This window comes from Agelaius phoeniceus, chromosome 3, assembly GCF_051311805.1.
Source record: "Agelaius phoeniceus isolate bAgePho1 chromosome 3, bAgePho1.hap1, whole genome shotgun sequence".
Taxonomy (NCBI): domain Eukaryota; kingdom Metazoa; phylum Chordata; class Aves; order Passeriformes; family Icteridae; genus Agelaius; species Agelaius phoeniceus.
Genome location: NC_135267.1, coordinates 3,151,563 through 3,171,459, shown reverse-complemented (window position 1 = coordinate 3,171,459; position 19,897 = coordinate 3,151,563). Strand labels below are relative to the sequence as shown.

At 41.5% G+C, this 19,897-nt stretch overlaps 1 protein-coding gene across 3 annotated transcripts in view; it reads left to right on the top strand.

Annotated features, from left to right (window-relative positions):
• Positions 1–19,897, top strand: part of KIF13B (kinesin family member 13B) — a 124,510-nt gene that overhangs the window by 83,050 nt on the left and 21,563 nt on the right. For all 3 annotated transcript variants that reach the window (XM_077176486.1, XM_077176485.1, XM_077176487.1), the window contains 12 exons: positions 895–1,027; positions 2,351–2,485; positions 5,174–5,203; positions 5,740–5,839; positions 6,158–6,284; positions 7,578–7,633; positions 8,590–8,714; positions 9,821–9,997; positions 11,507–11,599; positions 12,811–12,963; positions 14,273–14,350; positions 14,844–14,897. In XM_077176486.1, coding sequence (XP_077032601.1) covers positions 895–1,027; positions 2,351–2,485; positions 5,174–5,203; positions 5,740–5,839; positions 6,158–6,284; positions 7,578–7,633; positions 8,590–8,714; positions 9,821–9,997; positions 11,507–11,599; positions 12,811–12,963; positions 14,273–14,350; positions 14,844–14,897 — 1,261 coding nt within the window. The remainder of the gene's footprint in view (positions 1–894; positions 1,028–2,350; positions 2,486–5,173; positions 5,204–5,739; positions 5,840–6,157; positions 6,285–7,577; positions 7,634–8,589; positions 8,715–9,820; positions 9,998–11,506; positions 11,600–12,810; positions 12,964–14,272; positions 14,351–14,843; positions 14,898–19,897) is intronic.

The following is a 19,897-nucleotide window of genomic DNA, read 5'->3' as shown; positions in this document are numbered from 1 at the left end:
AAGGAGTCAGATTTTGAACTGAAGGCCACTGGATGACTCCATTCCTGGCCATGAAATGCCATCCCTGTAATGCTGCCACTGGAAAAGTTTTATTCCTTATTACCTCAATTTGGATAAATATGCAATATTATGGAAATTCAGGCCACAGGGAGATGTGTTTTTTGTTTGCTGGCACCATTTGATGTCCCCAAAGTAATATTGTAGCAGCATTTTTAAAGTGTGAGTTGTTTTGCCTCTTCAATTAGAAGGCAGCTCTGCATCTTAATTTATTGGCAGTTACTTCTCTTTTTACTTGTAGCTTAATCTTATGTTGACTATTATGCTGCATATAAGGAAATTTAAAAGTCAGGGAATTATGGCAAAGAGGAAAAGGGTGCTCTAAAATAGTGGCTTATGTTTGGTAGCTGAGTAGTGAGCACCTCTATCCTTTTTAATTTTGAGGTTCTACAAAAATGGCTGCTTCTTATTAAGCTCTGGGAAGAATTGAGAGAAGGCAGTGATATGAAGAAGGTCAGGAAAGTGCTCTGAATTTTGAGAGCTTGTGAGACAATGTCATATTTCATTCTTCTGTCTTCCATCTCAGGCTGATTGCCCTGACAACACTGAGCTTCTGTGGCAGGAGTTGAGACCAGAGCTTAAATGTGGAATTGGGGTTTCTCTTGGAATCAGGAAAAGGTTTATTTCTGATGTTTGACTAAAATAGCTGTCAGGAAAATTTAGAAGCTCTGCACAGCTGGTACCTGTGTGCTCACAAATGGTGCACTTTTTGCAGCAGTTGTTGCTACTTCAGTCTGCACTGTAAGCTCAGTGTTTTGATGTTTTAATTCCTTTTTCTTTGGGGGAAAAAAAAAAAAAACATCCAAAGAGAAGAAACATCCATGACTTGTTCTGCAGGTGGAGTGAGGTGACCCGCAAAGTGGAGCTGTGGGTCCAGATCCTGGAGCTCAATGAGAACGGGGAGTACTGCCCAGTTGAGGTGACCCCTGCCAAGGATGTCAGCACAGGAGGCATCTTCCAGCTCAGACAGGTGAGCTGGCACAGGCAGGGTTCCAGCTGTGCCAAAAACACCTGGGGAGCTTTGCTTTGGGTGGCCAAGGAAATGTTGTCAAGTTTAGGTGCAAAATGTGATGTGGAAAACAAAGCGGGAGACAGAGCAAAACTCAGCTTAAAGGTGATCAAAGCCCTCCCTGGAACCTTTTTGCTCTGTCCTGTGCCAGCACCTGGCAGAAGGGACATCAGTCTCCACTGAGCTTCATTATTTTTTAAGGAGGTCCAAGAATTCTCTTTTATTTGATCCTTCCAGCCAAGCACTCCTAGTTCAGGAGTCAGCATGGGAGGCATCTTCAAGCTCAGACAGGTGAGGTGGCACAGGCAGGGTTCCAGCTGTGCCAAAAACACCTGGGGAGCTTTGCTTTGGGTGGCCAAGGAAGTGTCAAGCTTAGGTGCAAAATGTGATGTTGTGGAAAACAAATGTAAAGTGGAAGACAGAGCAAAACTCACCTTAAAGGTGGTCAAAGCCTTCCCTGGAACCTTTTTGCTCTGTCCTGTGCCAGCACCTGGCAGAAGGGACATCAGTCTCCTCTGAACTTCATTAATTTTTAAAGAGGTCCAAGAGTTCTCTTTTATTTGATCCTTCCAGTCAAGCACTCCTTTGTTCTTTGAATTCTACCTGCTTTAAATTGTTAATGCTTAACTGAGCAGCTCACATTTTTAAAATGATGAGCTATTGATAAGCTGTTGCCCAAAGAACACGAGGAATCAGTAAAAGTTAGATACAGGCTGCTCCTCTGACCTCACCAACTCCTTTGATTTTTATTTTAATTTTCTTCTTTTTATTTACTTTTTCCCCCCCCCTTACAATTTTACTAAAGAGCAGTTGCTTTGCTGCACTGATACCATCAGTGAGTCAGAATTTTCAGCCAAGGAGAGCAGAGCCAGAAAAAGTTCACTGAAATTCCAGTAGCTCAGTGAGACTATTTGCTCTCCTCTTTTGTAGGTGGGAAGAAGATCCCATTTTCTACCTTCAAAAGTATTAAAAATAAAATCCTATAGGGGTATGTTTGAAAACCCTCCAGAAAAATAAACTGGGGAGCTGCTGAATGCTGAATTTTTATTTTTCTCTGTAAATTCATAAATCCTGTAAATATAAATCCTTGCAACAGGAGGGGGATCTCTTAAACACTGGGTCATTGGGATTGCAGCACTTTGTTCTTCCCAAAAGATAAATATAATTCTCCTTGCCAATGGCTGCCAGTAGAGGTCTCTCTGGAATTAAACTTTCAGCACTTTATATTCTTTTTTTTTTTTTTTTTTTTTAAACAAGCATTTCAAATTGTTCTTTTTTGGCCAGGGGCAATCTCGACGAATCCAGGTTGAAGTGAAATCTGTGCAGGAATCTGGGACCTTGCCACTGATGGAGGAATCCATATTATCTGTTGGTGTTGGCTGTGTTCAAATAAAACATGTCAAGTCACAAAATTATCAGGTAAAACTCTGAATATTTATTGTCAGCTATTTCCAAGAGCTGGAAAGCATCAAGGGAATCATTTCCCATGGCAAAAATAACACTTTTAAGATGTTTTGTGTCTCTTCTGGTTCTGGTTTTGGTTGGGACTTTTTTCCTATTTGAAAGCAGCACAGCCTTAACAGACTCAAAGAGGAAAAGAATATGCAAATATTACTAAAATCCATTAGGAGTTTTTTGTGTAGATTTTACTTCAAATATTAGACATGGAAAACAATATTAAGTAAGTATTCAAAACAAAAATTAATCTAAAGTATTCAAATTAAAAATTCAAATTAAACCAGTGCAATGTATATTTAAATAGTGCCAAATTCCAAATGTTAGAATTCCAGGAAGCACTTATGGCCCACAGCAGATGTTGGGCAGTTCTTGGACAGTCTCATACAAACTGCACCCCATGTGCATCCCTCTCTTTTTAGGAGACACTCCAAGTGTCTTCTTGCAGTGCTCTTGTGAGTTTCTGGTGCACTTTGACTTTTTCTCTCCAACAGATAAATAAGAATTCAGTGACTCCCTGGAGCTGGCAAAGCCAAAATCTGGGGCAGCAGAACAGGTCTCTGAATTTGTTTGATTTGAGACAAGGCCAGCTAAGTGGAATAGTAGGAGAAGTCCCAGAATATTTACCCTATTGACAATGTATGATCCAATCCATGTCTGCTCCCCTTTTTTTGCTTAATCAGGATGGCTTTTCCTTTGAGCTCTGAAGTGCTTGGGGTTTCTGTTGTCTCCTAGCCAAGGCACTGTCTGTTCCCACTGTCTGTCTGGGGTACAAAAAGGGGAATTTTTCCACCTTTCCAGCAGCATCCTGGGCAGATTGTTCCTGTTATTCCCCATGATGCTCCTGCTGCCTCTCCCTGCAGTTTTTCCATCACAGCAGCCCCTGATACCCACATTTCCTTCCTATAAAGCCAGGAAACTCCTGAATGGAGGAAGTTTCTCTCCTAGGACAGCATGATTGATTCTTGCAGTTTTTCCTTGACCCACAACCTACAAGTGCCATTTTCAGCCTGTTTTGTAGGGAGAGTTCCCAGAGGAGCATCCTGTCTGCCTCACCTTATTTATTCCTCAGTGAGTTCCTGATCCACTGACCAGTTCCAGACTTATCCCACAGAGCTGGCAGTCCCCAAAATAGTACATTTTATCAAGGAGAAAGACTTCAACTCAACTTGAGAGAGAGAGAAACCAGTGAGTTATGCCTGACACTGATAACCCCCACGGGAAAGGGCCATTGAAAATCAGATTTTATGAGACCTGTTGCTTACAATAGGCTTCAGACATCAGCACCTGGATTTTTAGTCCCCTCATTATCATTTCTCTTATCTCAGTTAAATGAGATATCTGTGGAATATGAAAGATTTTCCAAAGACCTTGAACTAAGGAAATGCCTCTTCTCTGTAGCTTTTTAATTATAGCTTAGCTAAGTTTTTGCTTTCATGATAAAGGTAGAAAAGTAGGCTCTGGTGGCTCATTTTTGCTTAACTAGCTAAGTAATAACTCCTTGAGGATTGGAGCCCTCGTTCCTTTTCCATTCCCTGTGAGGAGGGGCAGTTGTGCTTATTGCAAGTGGCTCTGCTTGGGATGAAGGTCAAGAATTATAGTTGGGAAAATAATGGGAATAAAAAGTTTAAAGCCTGCATTGTCACTCCTGGTGTGGCTGCTGTTCTAATTCCCTAATAATTGCAGTAGATTTTTACAGTTCTTCTCCTTTGCAGCAAAGTTAACTCCAATGATTTGGACACATCTCAGTTTTGGGGGCAGTTCTGGGCCCCCCATGACAGGACAGACACCAAGGGGCTGGAGCATGTCCAGGGAAAGGAACAGAGCTGGGGAAGGGGCTGGAGCACCAGGAAGGGCTGAGGGAGCTGGGAAAGAGGCTCAGCCTGCAGAAAAGGAGGCTCCAGAGGAAATTTTCCTCTCTGGAATTCCCTGACAGGAAGGGGCAGCCAGGTGGGATCGGGATTTCTCCCAGGGAACAGAGACAGGATGAGAGAGTACAGCCTCAAATTATGCCAGGGGAGGTTCAGGTTGGATATTTGGAACAATTCCTTGATGGAAAGGGCTGTTCAGCCCTGGCACAGCTGCCCAAGGCAGTTGTAGAATCCCCATCCCTGAAGTGTTCAAAAAACCTGTGGATTTGGCACTTGACATTCAGTGCTGACCATGGTGGTGATGTTGGTTGGTGGTCGGACTCAATGGTCTTAAAAGTATTTTTCAGCCTTAACAGTTCTGGGATTCTATACCAGATTTTGATTTTTCAGCACTTGCTGAAACACTTAAGTCCTAGAGAGGTAAAACAGCATTTTTCTTTGCTGTCCAGGATCAACATGTTTTAAGGTGTTTCTCCTGTTTCTTTCTTGTATTCCACTTTATTTCAATTATTAAGACTTCTGATAGTTAACATTACTGTCAATTTTTCCATTATAATTATTGGATTGTTCTATTTGGTGTTTAGATGAGATGATATCAGCAAATCTTTGGGATGTCAGTGGGTTTTAATTCTGTGACCATTGCTAAACTCAGACTTTTATTTTTATGTAAGACTGTTAATATTGTTTAAAATAGTTACTTACACCTTTTGCATTCAGTATGTTTCCTGCTATCAAAAAAAAAAAAAAATTAATTACATGGTTTTTTTGTGTTTTGGCCTAGGAAGAAGAGGATGAAATGGACAGTTATCAGGTAAAAATTTGAAATTCTCTCCTACAAATGCAAAAGTTTTCAGATTAAAGCATATTAGAGGTGGAACTGAATGTTCTTAGGGATACTCAGGTGTTTGGGGTTTTTTTTTAAAAGACATGAGCACTTGAAAAAAATCATTTTAAGGGCACATTTGCAGTTGCCATAAGAGTGGGATGGTGTGGGGTAGGGATGGATTCCTGACATGAGGCTGCTAAACACTGAGGGGAGTGGTGAGGACTGGGATTTCCAGCTCCAGTGGTTAGTGAGTTTTTGAGTAGTTTGAGGGCAAAGAATTGTATAAAATGATTGTATAAAATTGTATAAATTTCAGCTGGGTAGTACAGAAAAAAAGCAAAAGAGTTGGCAAGCAAAAATATTTCAGATAAGATCTGGAAAGTTGAAGGGTTTGGATGTGTCTTCATCTTCTGCTTGGGTGTAGGATGAGCAGAAGAGTTTGTAGAAAATGTGCAAACCACAATCAGGAAACCTTGGCTTTCCTGGGGCAATATTTAATGTGGTTTTTTTCCCCTTTTTAGGACAGGGATTTGGAGAGGCTCCGTCGGAAGTGGCTCTGTGCCTTAACAAAGCGCCAGGAGTACCTTGATCAGCAGCTGCAGAAACTCGTGGGGAAGCCTGGTAAGGAAAATGCTGTTAAAGGCAAAAGGTTGAGAGATGGGCACACACTTTTTATCTCAATATGTTGTCAAATTTAGAAAAGATGTCCATGGAGAGTTGGATCTCTGAACTCAGCAGTAATTTGCTTTTTTGGGGGGGTGAAGTTAAAGCTGGAGAAGCCTCTCTGACATTGTTTGTTGGTTTGAGGTGTTTCTTTGGGTGTGCTGGGTTGTGAGCAGAGCAGGTTTATTCTGTCATGGGGGGTAGAAAGTCCCTGCCACGTGCCAGAGGCACTCAGAGCTGCTCTGCTGTCCTGACCGCCCTCCTGACATCTTGCAGATAAAACCGAGGACGACGCGGATCGGGAGGCTCAGCTCCTGGAGATGAGGCTGACCCTCACAGAGGAAAGGAATGCTGTGATGGTTCCTTCTGCTGGCAGTGGGATCCCTGGAGCTCCAGCAGAGTGGTAGGAACATCCATTCCCTGAGGAGGGATATAAAAATAATGCACAGCCCATTCCTGCCTTTGGATTGTGGCCATTTTTTTTTTCTCTCTTCAATCTGGCCTCTGTACCCTGCATGAGCAAAGTTGTTAAAATTAGGCCTCTTGCTTAAATTATTTTATCAGGTTGTGTCTCTGAAATCCAGAAATGCTGTTTGGTAAACGATGCTGTTATTGATCAGGGTGTAATTATAACCTTCTGAAAAAAAGGAATCAATATTTATTACCACTGCACTTGCCATTTAAAAAAATTAGCTAATATGTTAACTACCTAGTTCATTCACTTAAAAGGCTGCCCTCTCATCATAAAACTGCATCTCCAGGAGCATTTTGTTGCACTCCTGGTTTGAGAACAAACTCTGTTTAGTCAGCAAGTGTTCCATGTAATTTTCTGAACATTAAAAATAGTAGAGAGCACTAGACTGAGACTGCTGTGCTGGATCAGCTGTGAGCAACAACTGCAGATAAGGATTTGGGGTTGTTTCACCTCCAACTCAACTTCAGTTCCTTGAAACTTCCTGAATATCTTTTCTGAGCGAGCCTCTAACAGTATTTATTGATGGAATTGAGTGTCATGGAGTTTGAAGCTGAAGTTTGTCAGAGCTTCTAAAACATAATAAAAATATCAAGTTCTTGTTGGAAACACATAACTTTCACATCAGTGTGTTTCATTAGGTTTGAAAATGGGGGGGAGCTGCAGGAAACTTGCTGCAGGAAGAATCTGGTTTGCACCAGAGGGAATGTTCAGTATGATTCAAGCACTTCATATATTACAAGACTCTTGTTCACTATAAATTCATCAGTTTTGGGTCAAGATGTGTTTTGTAAGAAAGAGTAATAACTGTGTGGAGTGGCAGCATCAGTGTTAGTTTAAAAACTTTGAGACTGGCTTTTCTGATTCCCCATTTTCCCTGCTATCACTAAAGTAGAGGGGTTTATGTTTCATGAATGTGTGTGTCAGATTAAATAAATTTAACTTTGCTATTAGCATTTAGGAGAGAGAAAACACTTCAGAAAGCAGAGGTCAGAGAAGATAATAATTCTAAGAGAGCTGATATAAAAGAAATACTAATTTATTTGAGTCTCTTGGAATCTGCAGCAGTAAATTAAAATAAAAGATGTTTGCCAAGGTTATCAATGGTCTGGCTAAAAATTGCAGACTGAATGCAGTGTCCTGGGGGTTTGGACCACCAGGGACGTGTGCTGGGTAAATCTCTCTTACTTTAAATGCCACCATTGTCCCTGTGTTGTATTTTAGGACTCCTGTGGCTGGTATGGAAACCCACATTCCTGTTATATTCCTTGACTTGAATGGTAAGTGGTCCTTAAGATGGCAGAGTAATTTGGAAACAAACTTTGTCCAGCCACTGAGGTTTCAGAATTGAAGCAAGCTCTTAAAATTAACCATAGCCTGGAATGGCAGATGGATGTATTGGAGAAGTGTCCATTTTTCCTGAAACATATTGCTTAATGTTTTAAAATAAGCAATATTGTGTATGGAAGAAATTGTAGGGTTTTAATAATCCCATTTCAGTGCATCCCAATGCAAGATCCAGTTTGAACAATGTATTTGTCACATGCTCCTACCAAAGATGGGGAGTTGGAACCAAGAAGCTCCAAGAAAATCCAGGAAGTAATCAGTTAAACAAATCCTTGATAGGATGTTTAAAAGAAAGTTAACATTTGGATGAGAGGTGTCAGGTGAGAAGGGGAGGTGACACTCAGGTGTTGGGAGGAGACCTGGGCTGCAAGCCTCTGGCACTGGTGGTTTGTGCACCTGGAACAGCACATCCATGGATCCAATGGCTTCAGAGAGGAGCTGGTTAATAATTCATGGACAGGGACTCTAGGCAGGACAGGCTGAGCTTCTCAGAAGCCAGATTAAGAGTTTGTTTAATCATGATCTAAAAGTACTGTGTTTTCTCCTGTTCAACCAGCAGTTTATCTTAACAGCACCGCATATTTAATGCCAAATGAGCTGAAAATTCACCTGTGGGCAAGGAAGGTGTGTTTGCCATGGGGAGAGATTCCTGCCCTTTATTAGGCACCTTGGAGTCTGTGTCCCCAAATCTTTGTGCACACTTTCTGTATAGAAATTGGATTTTTTTTTTTTTTAAGTGGAACAATTCAGCTTTAATTTTGTTGGTGAAGTCTAAGTAGCCAAGGTGGGGAGTTGGGGATGAAAATGCGAATTCATGGCTTGCTGATGTTTTTTAAAAAGGATGATTGCTTTGTGTTTCCTCACCTTCCACATCCCCTCCTGTTTGCAGCTGATGACTTCAGCTCCCAGGATAACCTGGATGACCCAGAGGCAGGAGGCTGGGATGCTACTCTGGTGGCAGAGGAGGAGGAGGAATTCTTTGAGCTGCAGATTGTGAAGCATCACGACAGTGAGGTAAGGGAAGCTGCAGACCAGGGAATTTCAGTCTTCTAATTGTTCTTTTTATATGTCCACCTGTGAAAATAATGCATCAAATAGGTCATAAAAGTGATAAAGCACTTGTTTCTCCTGTGAGCAACTGTGTTTTCAAGGAATATTCACTGGAAGTATAACCATGATTTGGAAAATAGTAAAACTCAATGATCTTCCTTCATCCCAAAAGCCTGAGATTCAGTTTGTATTTAACAAAGCAAAACCCCTGAGCAAATTAGAGTACAAAAGCCCCAGCTGAAAAAACAGTCAATCTTAATTGTTAACATTTTAACCTCTGCATTGTTACACTCATTATCCTCCATTTTGCCACATAACTCATAGTTTCACAACTTTACAGTTGTTGGTTTATAATTTCTACTATTAGGTTTAGAATCTCTGACTTATTCCTTACAGTTTTGCTCCTTTCTCTGAATTTTTTTGTTTTTTAGAGGAGCTTTATTCCTGGTAGTTCTGTTAGGGATTTTTTTTTTTGTCCTGATTTGTGTTTAGAGCCTGGAAATTTGGCTACCAGGCCATTTTTCTTATGGCTTGAAGATAAACCATTTAAATCTTCATTAATACTTATATTTTAACGTGCAAGAAAAAAAAAATCCAGCTTTTGCTGTATTGCTAGAAAGGCTTCAGCGAAGTTATTTCTCAAATACAGACTGGAGAATTTTTGTGGTGTGATGGAAGATTTCCACTGCAATCTCTGTTGCTCTCTGGTTTATCTTAATAAATTAGGCCAAATGGTCCTGCACTTCTGCATATTTTATAATTTATTTGCAATGATCCTGGGTATTCAAAGATCTTTTTTCAAGAGGAAATGTTCCAGAGTTTGAGCAAGTTGGCATTTTTAATCCCAACATCTTCATTTGGCAAACTGATCTTGATTTTTAAATGGCCTCTTCTAAAGTGCAGGGATTTTTTTCTTCACAGGGAGAGAAACGGAGAAGCCGACTCTCAAAATTTATGTATTATGTATTTTTGCTAATTATGCTTAATTAATTACAGTTAATTATACACCTAATTATGCTTATTAGAGGATACATTTATTTTCTTCCCCCCCCCCCCCCCCACTTTTGCAGGTGAAAGCAGAAGCCTCATGGGACTCCACGGTCCACGACTGCATCCAGCTCAGCAAGGGGACAGCGGCGGAGGAGAGGGTTTACCTGATTGTCAGAGCCACTGTCCAGCTCAGCCACCCTGCAGAGATGCAGCTGGTGCTGCGCAAGCGCATCTGTGTCAACGTCTATGGCAGACAGGTAACAGCTCCTGCAGCCCTTCCCACTTCCCAGGACTCACATTCCCTCCTCTCTCCCCTCATCTCAGCCCGGGTGGAAGCGCCGGATCAGCGGCGTCCAGTGAGGCTTTGAGCTGCCAAGTTGTTTTCCTGCTATCCCTTGTGTTGTGGATGATGACACAGCTTGTTTTTTTAAGGCATCTAAATATGAGGAATTAGTTTTTCTATTAACCACTAAGGGCTTTCTCACTGGAAAAAGAAGAAGAGTTAATTTCTTGTGAGCTCAAGAGTTTGTATTTTGCATAAAGGAACTTCTGTGTTTCCCTAGCCCTGTATTAAGTCCACACATTGCTGCTAACCATTTGTATTTACACCTCCAGGTATCACCTAGGAATAGTTGAAGGAGAGATCCCTTGTGTTAATTCACCAGAGTTAATCACTCTTGGTCCTTTATGTTTTCCAGCTGATGCTCTTACAATAATAATGTGTAGGTGAGAGCAGGGTGTTTGATAAATGGCAGGCAGTGAAGTTGTCATTCCATTTGCAGCATCATGCCCTGAAAATAATATAAATTCTGAGAACGATGGGAGAGGAAGGAGTTTGTTCAGCACTGTCTGAGAATCCAGCCTCCCCTGGCAGTGATAATGACAAAGCAGAAAGCCTGGATTGTTATTCTGGTTGCACATCTGTAGTTAAAATCTGAAGCAAGAGCAATGGGAATAGGTGTGGTCACACCCAGAAACCCTGAAGGCAACTCCCAGTGCTGGAAGTAGAACCCCAGTTCTTGGTGCTTCCATCAGGCAGAAGCTTTTCCTCAGCAAGGGAAGAGCAGTGAATTTTTTGTCACATGGAATGGGAGACTGTATTGAACAGATCAATTGAATGTGCCAATAATCACAACCGGGTGAAGTCTTCATCAATTCTGTTTTCTACAGATTTAGTCAGTGCCGTTTTTTTACTTTCATCCGACACAGAATCTTTGGCTTTCTTCCTGTTTTTCTGAAAACCCCCGTCAATAACCTTTCCTGGGAGTTTGTCTCAGCAGCATCTTTGAATGACTCATCTCTGCATTAATTCAACAGTCCAGTTCTTAACCCTGCAAGGCGCCAAGTCAGCATAAACAATGACCATGCCCCTTAAATCATTCTTCATAACGATCTCTTTGGTCAAGAATTTAATGTCTGTACTTGTCAATATTCAAGACAAGTCACCTAGGGCTCTGTCAAGAAAAAAAAAAAGCACCTCTAAAAGCAGCTGATGCTTGGTGAAACAGTCACCTTGCAAGGAAGGAAGTGACTCCTTCTCTGTATCCACAATAAGCAAGCAAATGATTTTTTTCCAGTTTGAAATCTTTGGCTCTTACATATTTATTGGTTAGACTTTGGAGTTTGGGCTTCTTTCATTGTGAACTGTATTTATTTCAGCTGGAATCTGTTAATCCACAGCTGGAATCTGTTAATCCACATTTTCCTCATGTTTATTTCAGCTGGAAGCTGTCAATCCACGTTTTCCTTGTGTTTCCTCCCCACAGGGTTTTGCACAGAGTTTCCTCCGGAGGATGTCCCCCCGAAGTTCCATCCCTGGCTGTGGCGTCACTTTTGAGATAGTCTCAAACATTCCAGAGGTGAGGAAGAAACCAGAGTGTCTCAAATTGGCCAAGAGCCTCCAATTTTGTGCTTTCCCCCCTCATTTTGAGCGTCCTGGCTCTCGCTGCTGCCAGCATAAACTGCGGTTTGTAAAAGATGGAGCCTGTTCCTTTACATGCTGTGACTTAGCAGCAGCCTCTGTCTCATCAGTGTCACTGTGTATTTTGTTGAGTGAGCATCTATTTGCTCAGGTCCTTGAAGAGGCAGTTTGAAGAGAGATGGGGGGAGAAAAAGAGGGAGGAAAAATGGGCAGGTGAAGTGCCTGCTGCGGGGAGCACGAGAATCTATGGAAAAAAATAACAAAGTGGCTTTTTCTCAGTAATGTCTTTATGCAACTCTTGATTCCTGAGCATATTCCCAGTTAGATGCTAATCCTTTCTTTCCAAAGAGATGCTCTATCAGGGCACTTGTGAAAACATTAACACATGAAGAGCCAAAACTCTGATTGCTGCCTGGCTCTTTCATGTTCTGCTGCATTTTGCACTCTGTGTTGAAATGCTTCTCAAGCAATGTTCTATTTTTTTTGCTTCTTGCAGCTCACTTGAAATTTTGTTTTCCTCTCAGGTTAGATAACGCCCCAAATGTGCTCAAGCACTTTTTAATTATGAAATATCTGAATGCAGCCCTTTTGCTAATTAATGGCAATGTCTTGCTGTGAGACTCTCAGAAAGAGCCCAAAAAGCCTCAAAACAATAACCACGTACAGCTTGAGATGTCTGTGACAGTGGCAGGAGCACCTGTGCAGGTTGCATGGCACAAGGTGTTTATTTGGATCAGAATCTTAAATTGGGTATTAGGAAGAAATTTAGAATAGATATTTAGGAAGAAATTTAGAATAGATTTTAGGAAGAAATCCTTTTCTCCAAGGGTGGTGAGGCAGTGATTGCCCAGAGAGGTTCTGGACTCCCCATCCATGGAAGTGTCCAAGGCCAGGTTGGACAGGGCTTGGAGCAACCTGGGATGGTGGAAAGTGTCCCTGCCCATGGCAGGAGGTGGAATGAGATGAGTTTTAAGGTTTCTTCCAACCTAAACTATTGTCTTGTTTCTCATGATTCTCATTTGCCTCTGAGCTTAAGGACAAACAGTGCTGAGCTGGTGCCGCGTGGTTTAAAAATGCATTTTCTCTGGGAGTGACATGGGAGATTTTGGTTTTATTTTCAAGTTCTGCCCTCTCTTTTTGCCTCCCCAGGATGCTCAGGGGGCTGAGGAGAGGGAGGCACTGGCCAGGATGGCAGCAAACGTGGAAGATGCAGCTTCAGCTGACTCTGAAGCCTACATTGAGAAATACCTGCGGAGCGTCCTGGCCGTGGAGAACATCCTCACCCTGGACCGGCTGCGCCAGGTCTGGCTGCAGCAGGGAGTGCTGAGAACACTGTGTGCCATCCAAACACCCTCCTGAGCACACACAGAATACCCAGCAACCCCCAAAAATACCCCAGTGCACACCTCAGCCTCCCAAAGTGGGCCTGTGGCAAAGATGCAGGGGAGCAGAGATGTCCTCACGCAGCTCCAGCATGGATGGGGCTGGGAGTTCCCTGCTCAGGGCTCAGTTCTGGGGGGCTTGGTTTGGTTTTAAGGTTGTTCATTGCTAATTCTGGTTCAGGAAAAGGAGTTGTGCAGCCTTAGCTTTTGTGGTGGTGTTCACAGGGGTCCCAGGATGAGGGAAGAGATGAGAATGTTGACTCCATGTTTCAGAAGGCTGATTTATTATTTTATGATATATATTATATTAAAACTATACTAAAAGAATAGAAGAAAGGATTTCATCAGAAGGCTGACTAAGAATAGAAAAAGAAAGAATGATAACAAAGGCTTGTGACTGACCCAGACAGTCCAGACAGCTGTGATTGGCCATTAATTAGAAACAACCACATGAGACCAATCCCAGATGCACCTGTTGCATTCCACAGCAGCAGATAATCATTGTGTACATTTTGTTCCTGTCCTGAGGCCTCTCAGCTTCTCAGAAGAAAAAATCCTAAGGAAAGGATTTTTCATAAAACATGTCTGTGACAAGCTTTTGCTTTCTGAAGCTCTACCAATAGTTTCTGCAGTTGCCAGTAGAATTTTTGTCATTTTGCCCACATTCTACTTTGAATTCACCAAAGCCATCCTGCCAATAAAAAAAAAGACATTGATTGGGTTAATTTTAAGTACTATAACTTGATCTGTTTACCAGGAAAAATACAGGAGAGAAAAACATTTGTTGAAAATTGTTCTCCTGGATATAAATTATGCAAGCACAAAGAGAAAAGTTATGCAAAACAAGCTGGAGCTTGTGCCTGCCCACTATAAATTCACAGGGAAGTGTGATGCACTTTAAATATTGAAAGCAAGTTCCCTGTCATTTATAATTAGTTTAAAGGATTAAAATAGGAGCACAGCTAGGAAAGAGAGTCTCAGTCTTTGCATCTCTGTCATCTCCTAGAATCAAGACTGCAAAATCCTACACGTGCCAATCAGCAAAATACCAGATGTTAAAATTTATCCATTCATAATTTTAGCCGTGTAAACTTTACAGACAGCAGCCTGTGCCACAAGGCAGCTCAGAAACATTTTACTTGTGTAGACAAAGCTATCCTGGGATGATCAGAGCTTTAATTCTTGCCAAATACATTTATTTTCTCCGTTTTGCTCTCTGTGACTGCCAGGAAGTTGCTGTAAAGGAGCAGCTGATGGGAAAAGGAAAACTCTACCGCAGGAGCCTGAGCTCCCCCAACGTGAACCGGGTGAGTTCTCCCTGCTGGCATCTCCAGCAGCTCCACTCTTCATTCTCAGGTCCTGGAGTCATGGAATGTAGCAATGAATTTCCTTCTTTTTGACCCCTCTGTGCTGTTCAGGTTTTTTTTCCCCTGAACAATGGATATTTTTCATTTCCTTTCCAAGTTGAAGGGGTTTTTTTTCTCTTTTTCTTTAGAAGATGTGAAAACAAGTTACAAGTATAAGCTGAACTTAAGCTTTGTACCAGTGTTGTGCATAAAAATGAGACTTCTTCTACCCAAAATTTGGAAAGAAATTATTTGATAGAACTGATTATCAAAGTAATGACAAATTCTGGCTCCTCCCAGGTCAAGAATTAATTTTTCACCTTTAATTTCTTGGATTTTGTTTCTGCTTTAACCACAGAACTGTTTCTTTTCAGCCTTACTAGTCAAGAGGCATAGTTATGAATTTTTTGAAGTTCTTGTTAAGAAATAATTCTGCTTCTTTTAACTCTTCCAGCTTTCTGCAAGCCGCCAGGATTTAGCCCCCCCTTATAACCTGAGCAGTAACAGGGTGAGTATCTGCAGATCTCCTGGGAAAAATGGGGAAAAAAAGGAAATTTCTCTACTCTACCAGTGATTAGGAGCATAAAAAGGAAATATCTGTGAAAAATGGGCCACCCCCATGTGCTCCTGGATCCTTGGGACAGAAATAGGTTTGGATGTGCTGCTCTGGGCCTCTCTGGGGAAGTTCCCAGCTCTTGTCCCAGCCCCTGTGGGATGCTCAGGAGCATTTTCCAGCTTTAGAGCTCTTCCAGAGCTTTCACCTGGGTGGAGGAAAAAATTCCAGGAGAAAGGAAGAGGTTTGGGTCCCTATGTCAGTTCAAGTCCAGCTCTAGACAGAATAAAGGCTGTGAAGAAAGTCCCTGACCTCCCAGTGGTCCTCATCTTGTGGTGGGTGATAATCCAGCCCATTTCACTCCTTAAAAACACCATTGTAGACCCAAAGCATTCCTTTAAAAGGTGAAAAATTAAATTTAAGCTTATTTTCCAAATCCTAGATCAACTGAAGGATCTCCTCCTGATAGATATTCTGCCCAGCAAGTGTGGAGTCATTTTGAGGGGGAGAATCTGGTGGTGACAAGGCATTTTAATGCATAATGCAGTTGCACAGAATAATAGAATTTTGATGTAGTGCTCCAGCATTGGTTGCTAAATCTGCTACATCTGATCCATGGAGAGAATGCTAAAATATGTGCAGGTGATAAAGTGTTTGTAGCAACTTCTATTTGGAGAGAACTGTGGGGTGTTTCAATACTGTAAGGCTTTTAAAGCAAAAATTAAAGATTAGGATTCTTAATGATTTCTGTTTTTCTCCTCCCTTCCCCTCAATGATTTCTCTCATTGCATGTTTCAGAGTCCAAAGGTCCCAGCAGAGGTAATGCATTAGGTCCACCTAATGAGTGGGATAATAATTTTATCTCACTATAAAGTTGATTTTGCTCACTCACACGCTTTTATTTCCTGCTTTGAAGATGCTGCTGGTGGTGCCTCATTTGCATAGCACAGAGCAAACGAGTTTTTCCATTGAAATGCTGTCATTAATGCAGTGTGAACTGGTACAAAGCAGAGAACTTTTCTCCTTGGGTGCATCTGATGGGTTCTTAAAGAGCTGGAGCTGTTCAGTGCCATCTCTCACAGATTTTTGGACAGGGTGAAGTAATTTCAGAAATAACTCCCTCTCAGCTGAAAAAAACAGACATGAAAGCAAGCAAATATCTAAATATCTGCCAGTGAATATTAGCCTGGAGATGAGATAAACATTGACACTTTCTCTCAAGTCTTGCTCAGCCTTTATGGCTTTTACAGTTCAGTGTGAGCAGCTCTTGATTTCTGTGAACAAATGACTTTAAAATAATCACTGGGCCAATGGAAAACGTGCTTTTTTCTTAGTTTTGTGGTAGTGCTCTCAGAGGAATGACCCAAGCTTTGGTTAGCTGGAATTTTTGGCAGTGGTTTGCATGAGGTTTTGCAGCTCTTGGCCATGGCTGTAGTTGCTGCCAGAGACTCTGTGCTGCAGGAATGTGGAGCTGAGGTGGTGGAGCTGCTCCCCTTGCTTGCAGTGAGCTTCAATCCAAGGCACTTGTTCCTCAGGACGTGGAGATGGGACCTCCCCAGCTGGGAATTCCTGGTTTGGAAGGGATCTCTGGTTCCAGGCCACGTTGGACAGGGCTTGGCACAGCCTGGCTTAGTGGAAGTGTCCCTGCCCATGGCAGAAAGTGGAATTTAAATTTGGTGATCTTTAAACCCTCCTAACCCAAACTATTCTGTCATGCCATGATCCAGTTTCAATAAGAAGATGAGCAAAAGCTTTTGTAATCCCAGTGAAATATTTAACAAATCCTTAAATGTCCTTATAGCACCTGGACATCACAGAGCTCGCTGGTGAGATCAGTCCTGGCCAGTTTAGCATAAAGGACCTGAGAAGAGCTTGACAGGCAGAGTTTTGGTTAAGCTGGATGTCCTTGCCCCTTGGTGAGAAATTTGGTGGCAAAGAAGTCTTCTCCAGCAGTCATGGATTGTTATTTTATTGCCATTTTACCAGGAACTGGGTGTTGTTTATTATAATAAGCCAATCCCAAACAAGTGATTTAATGTACCACAGGAAAAAGCAGTCACAAGACAGTACACATGAACTGGGTGCAGAATATTGATGGAAGCCCTTTGCACATTCCAGGATATTCCTTTCCTTAACTTTTATTCCATTTCTTTATTTCTCTCTCTAATTGTTGTTCCTTGCATCCCTGCTGCCTTTACCATGGATTTTTAGCTTTGTGGAAAGGGCTCCTGAGTCTCATTCCTCTTATGTCAAGCACCATCCATGCTGGTAAAATTTGGGATTTGCTCCATTCTCCATCACTCAGAAGAGCCAAGGCTCATTCCCCTGTTAAAAAAAAAAAAAAAAAAAAGGATTAAACAAGAATATAGTTGAAATAAGAATTAAAGATGGTGTCAATGCAACTACAGCAGGCAGCTCAGGAATTTCAAGAATTGAGGCCTGGATTCATCTTGCAGACTTTGGCAGTAAAAACATGGATGGGTGGTCACATCCTCCTGAAGAGCTGGAAAAGTCCTTCTCCAGGACTGGAGCAGAGGTGTGGGATTGGCACATTTTGGGAAAAAACCACCTTAAAGGGTATCCCAGTGTGCTGAGAGCACAGAGGGATTCCAGGGAGCAGGACAACTCACACTGAGCTCTGCATTCCTGGGAATTTTTAATTTCTGAATTTACTTCAGAAGAGTTTTATGGATTTTCATGTTGTCAGCAGGACTGACCTGAACCTCTGGGTTCTGTCTGCTTGCTTAAATGAGAAAAAGGCAATTTTTACTCCTGTTATCACTGCAGATGTGGGGAGAGTGAGATGAGTTTGATTTCTCCTTGCACATCAAGTGATGCAGGGGTATTGAGTATCTTAGTCTTTATATCAAATACTCGGAGTGAATTTTCATGTTCAAGGGGGCTTTTGTTGGAAATTTAATTTAATTTAATTCAGAATTTAAAAACTGAGTTGACTAAACTGGATGAATCAGAGGCACAATGAATGGAAGGCACCTCTGAGGTGTTTTACAGATCAGACCAAATCACATATTGATGAAAAATATCACAAGTTGCTCTTACAACACCTCTGACAAGAACCATTTTGTCTTGGACATTTGTCCTTCTTTCCCAAAGGCCCAGTATGTGTACCTCAAACTCCAAGTAAGACAAGATGGTGCCATTAAACCTTCAGGTTTTTCTGGGAACCAGAGGGTTTCTTTTCAGCAAATTGACACTGTGTAAATTGAACTTGAATAATCCTGCTGTTCATGAGAACAAGTGCCTTTTGTCCCAGCTGTGTGTCCCAGCTGTTTGCTTGTGTTCCAGTGCTCCATGGTCACCTTTTCCTAAGCCTTTTCTGAACTGCTGAAATAATAAAACACAAGAATTATTCATTTCTCTTACCCAGTGGCTGCATTTTAATGGTCTGTCAACTTCAAGGAAAGATTTGTCAGGTAAAGCCTCCAGATGACTTAGGTAGTGATCATCCCTACCTGCCCTAAAGGTTTTGTGCATGAAATAAATCCCCTGGGGTTTCTCATGGAGGATATGTGGAAGAAGGGAAGGCAGAGGAGAAGAAGGAGAAGGTTTTATAAAAATAAACCACTTTATAAACAGCATTGAAACACGTCAAGGGACGTGCATTCTTCTGGTGGCTACTTGGATTTGTTAAATTAAATCACTTGACCTCTCTTTGGTCCCTTGGCAGAGAGCAAATATATTCATGAAATGATGACTCCTCTGGGCAAATGATTTATAAGCTTCCTCTCTTTCTCTCACCACCCTTGTTGAGAGAGAAGAGATTCACAGCACTTAAAAAATAATAATAAGAATAGAGTTAAAACTTTGGTGGTGCATACACAAAGCAGCACAGGAGAGTGCTGGGTGACGTCCAGATGGGAAACCTGGAAGCTTCATCAAGTTAATATAATTTATAATCATTTTTATTTTTATTTTAGTGAGATTGACATGGGCTATTGTTCAATCCAGCATAGTAAAATCATTCATAAATTACCTTTTCCCTCTGCTGAGTAGTTGACATTCAGTTGTCTCCAGTATTTTCTTTTCCAAATGTTTCTCCACCTGTTGCCCTGATTAACCTAATTTTGATGGTTTGTTGTCATCTCAGAGTTGAGGGTCCCAAATCTGACCTTCAGGCTAAAACTGATCTCTGCACTCTCTCCAAAGCAAATGTAGTTCAAAAACCCAACATGCCTTAAGTAAACAACCACACAATTTATTTTTTTTTCTTTTCTCATTCCTGTTCTCAGGACCTTAATTTTATTTCTCCTGGCAAAATACTTAAAATGACGTAGAAAATGTGGTCATCTATAGTATCAAGGCTGAAGCAAAATTTCTGGAAGATCCTACATAAAAAAGCCTTTTCCTACAGAAGAAGTCACCAAATGCTGCCATTCTTTCTGTGCAGGATGAATATTCTGAAAGGGTTCTGCTGGTTCTTACCTACTCTGTTTTTCAGCATTCTCCAAACAGGCCTAGAAAGTCAAGATATTGCTTGAAACCATTTTACTCTTGGAGCAGTCAGTGAAGGGCACTTCTGACTACACAGGTCATGACTCAGAAAATTATTTAGTTGCTCTTTACCTGCACTGAGTCCCTGTTCTAGTAAGCTACAATACTCTTGAGTATTTGTAATATTCTTTCTGTTTCTTCTTTTTCTGTGGCCTCCAGAAGCACTTGGGCTTGGTTCAAGATGTGGCATTTTGATCCATTTGTCTTTTTAAGTGGATCACTATCCCAAGATCCAAAAGGATCACTAATCAAGCTTTGTATTCTCCAAAATTGAAGCTTTCAGATGCTTTTCACTCTTCCATAGCTCTTTTTCCTAATCCAGTGCCAACATCAACCAGGGTGATGACAGACTAGGCCAGGAGGAAACAAAACCAATATTTCAAGATTATTTTGATTCTTGTGCTATTTGGTTTGAGTCTTCCATTTTTTTATTAATCTCTGCA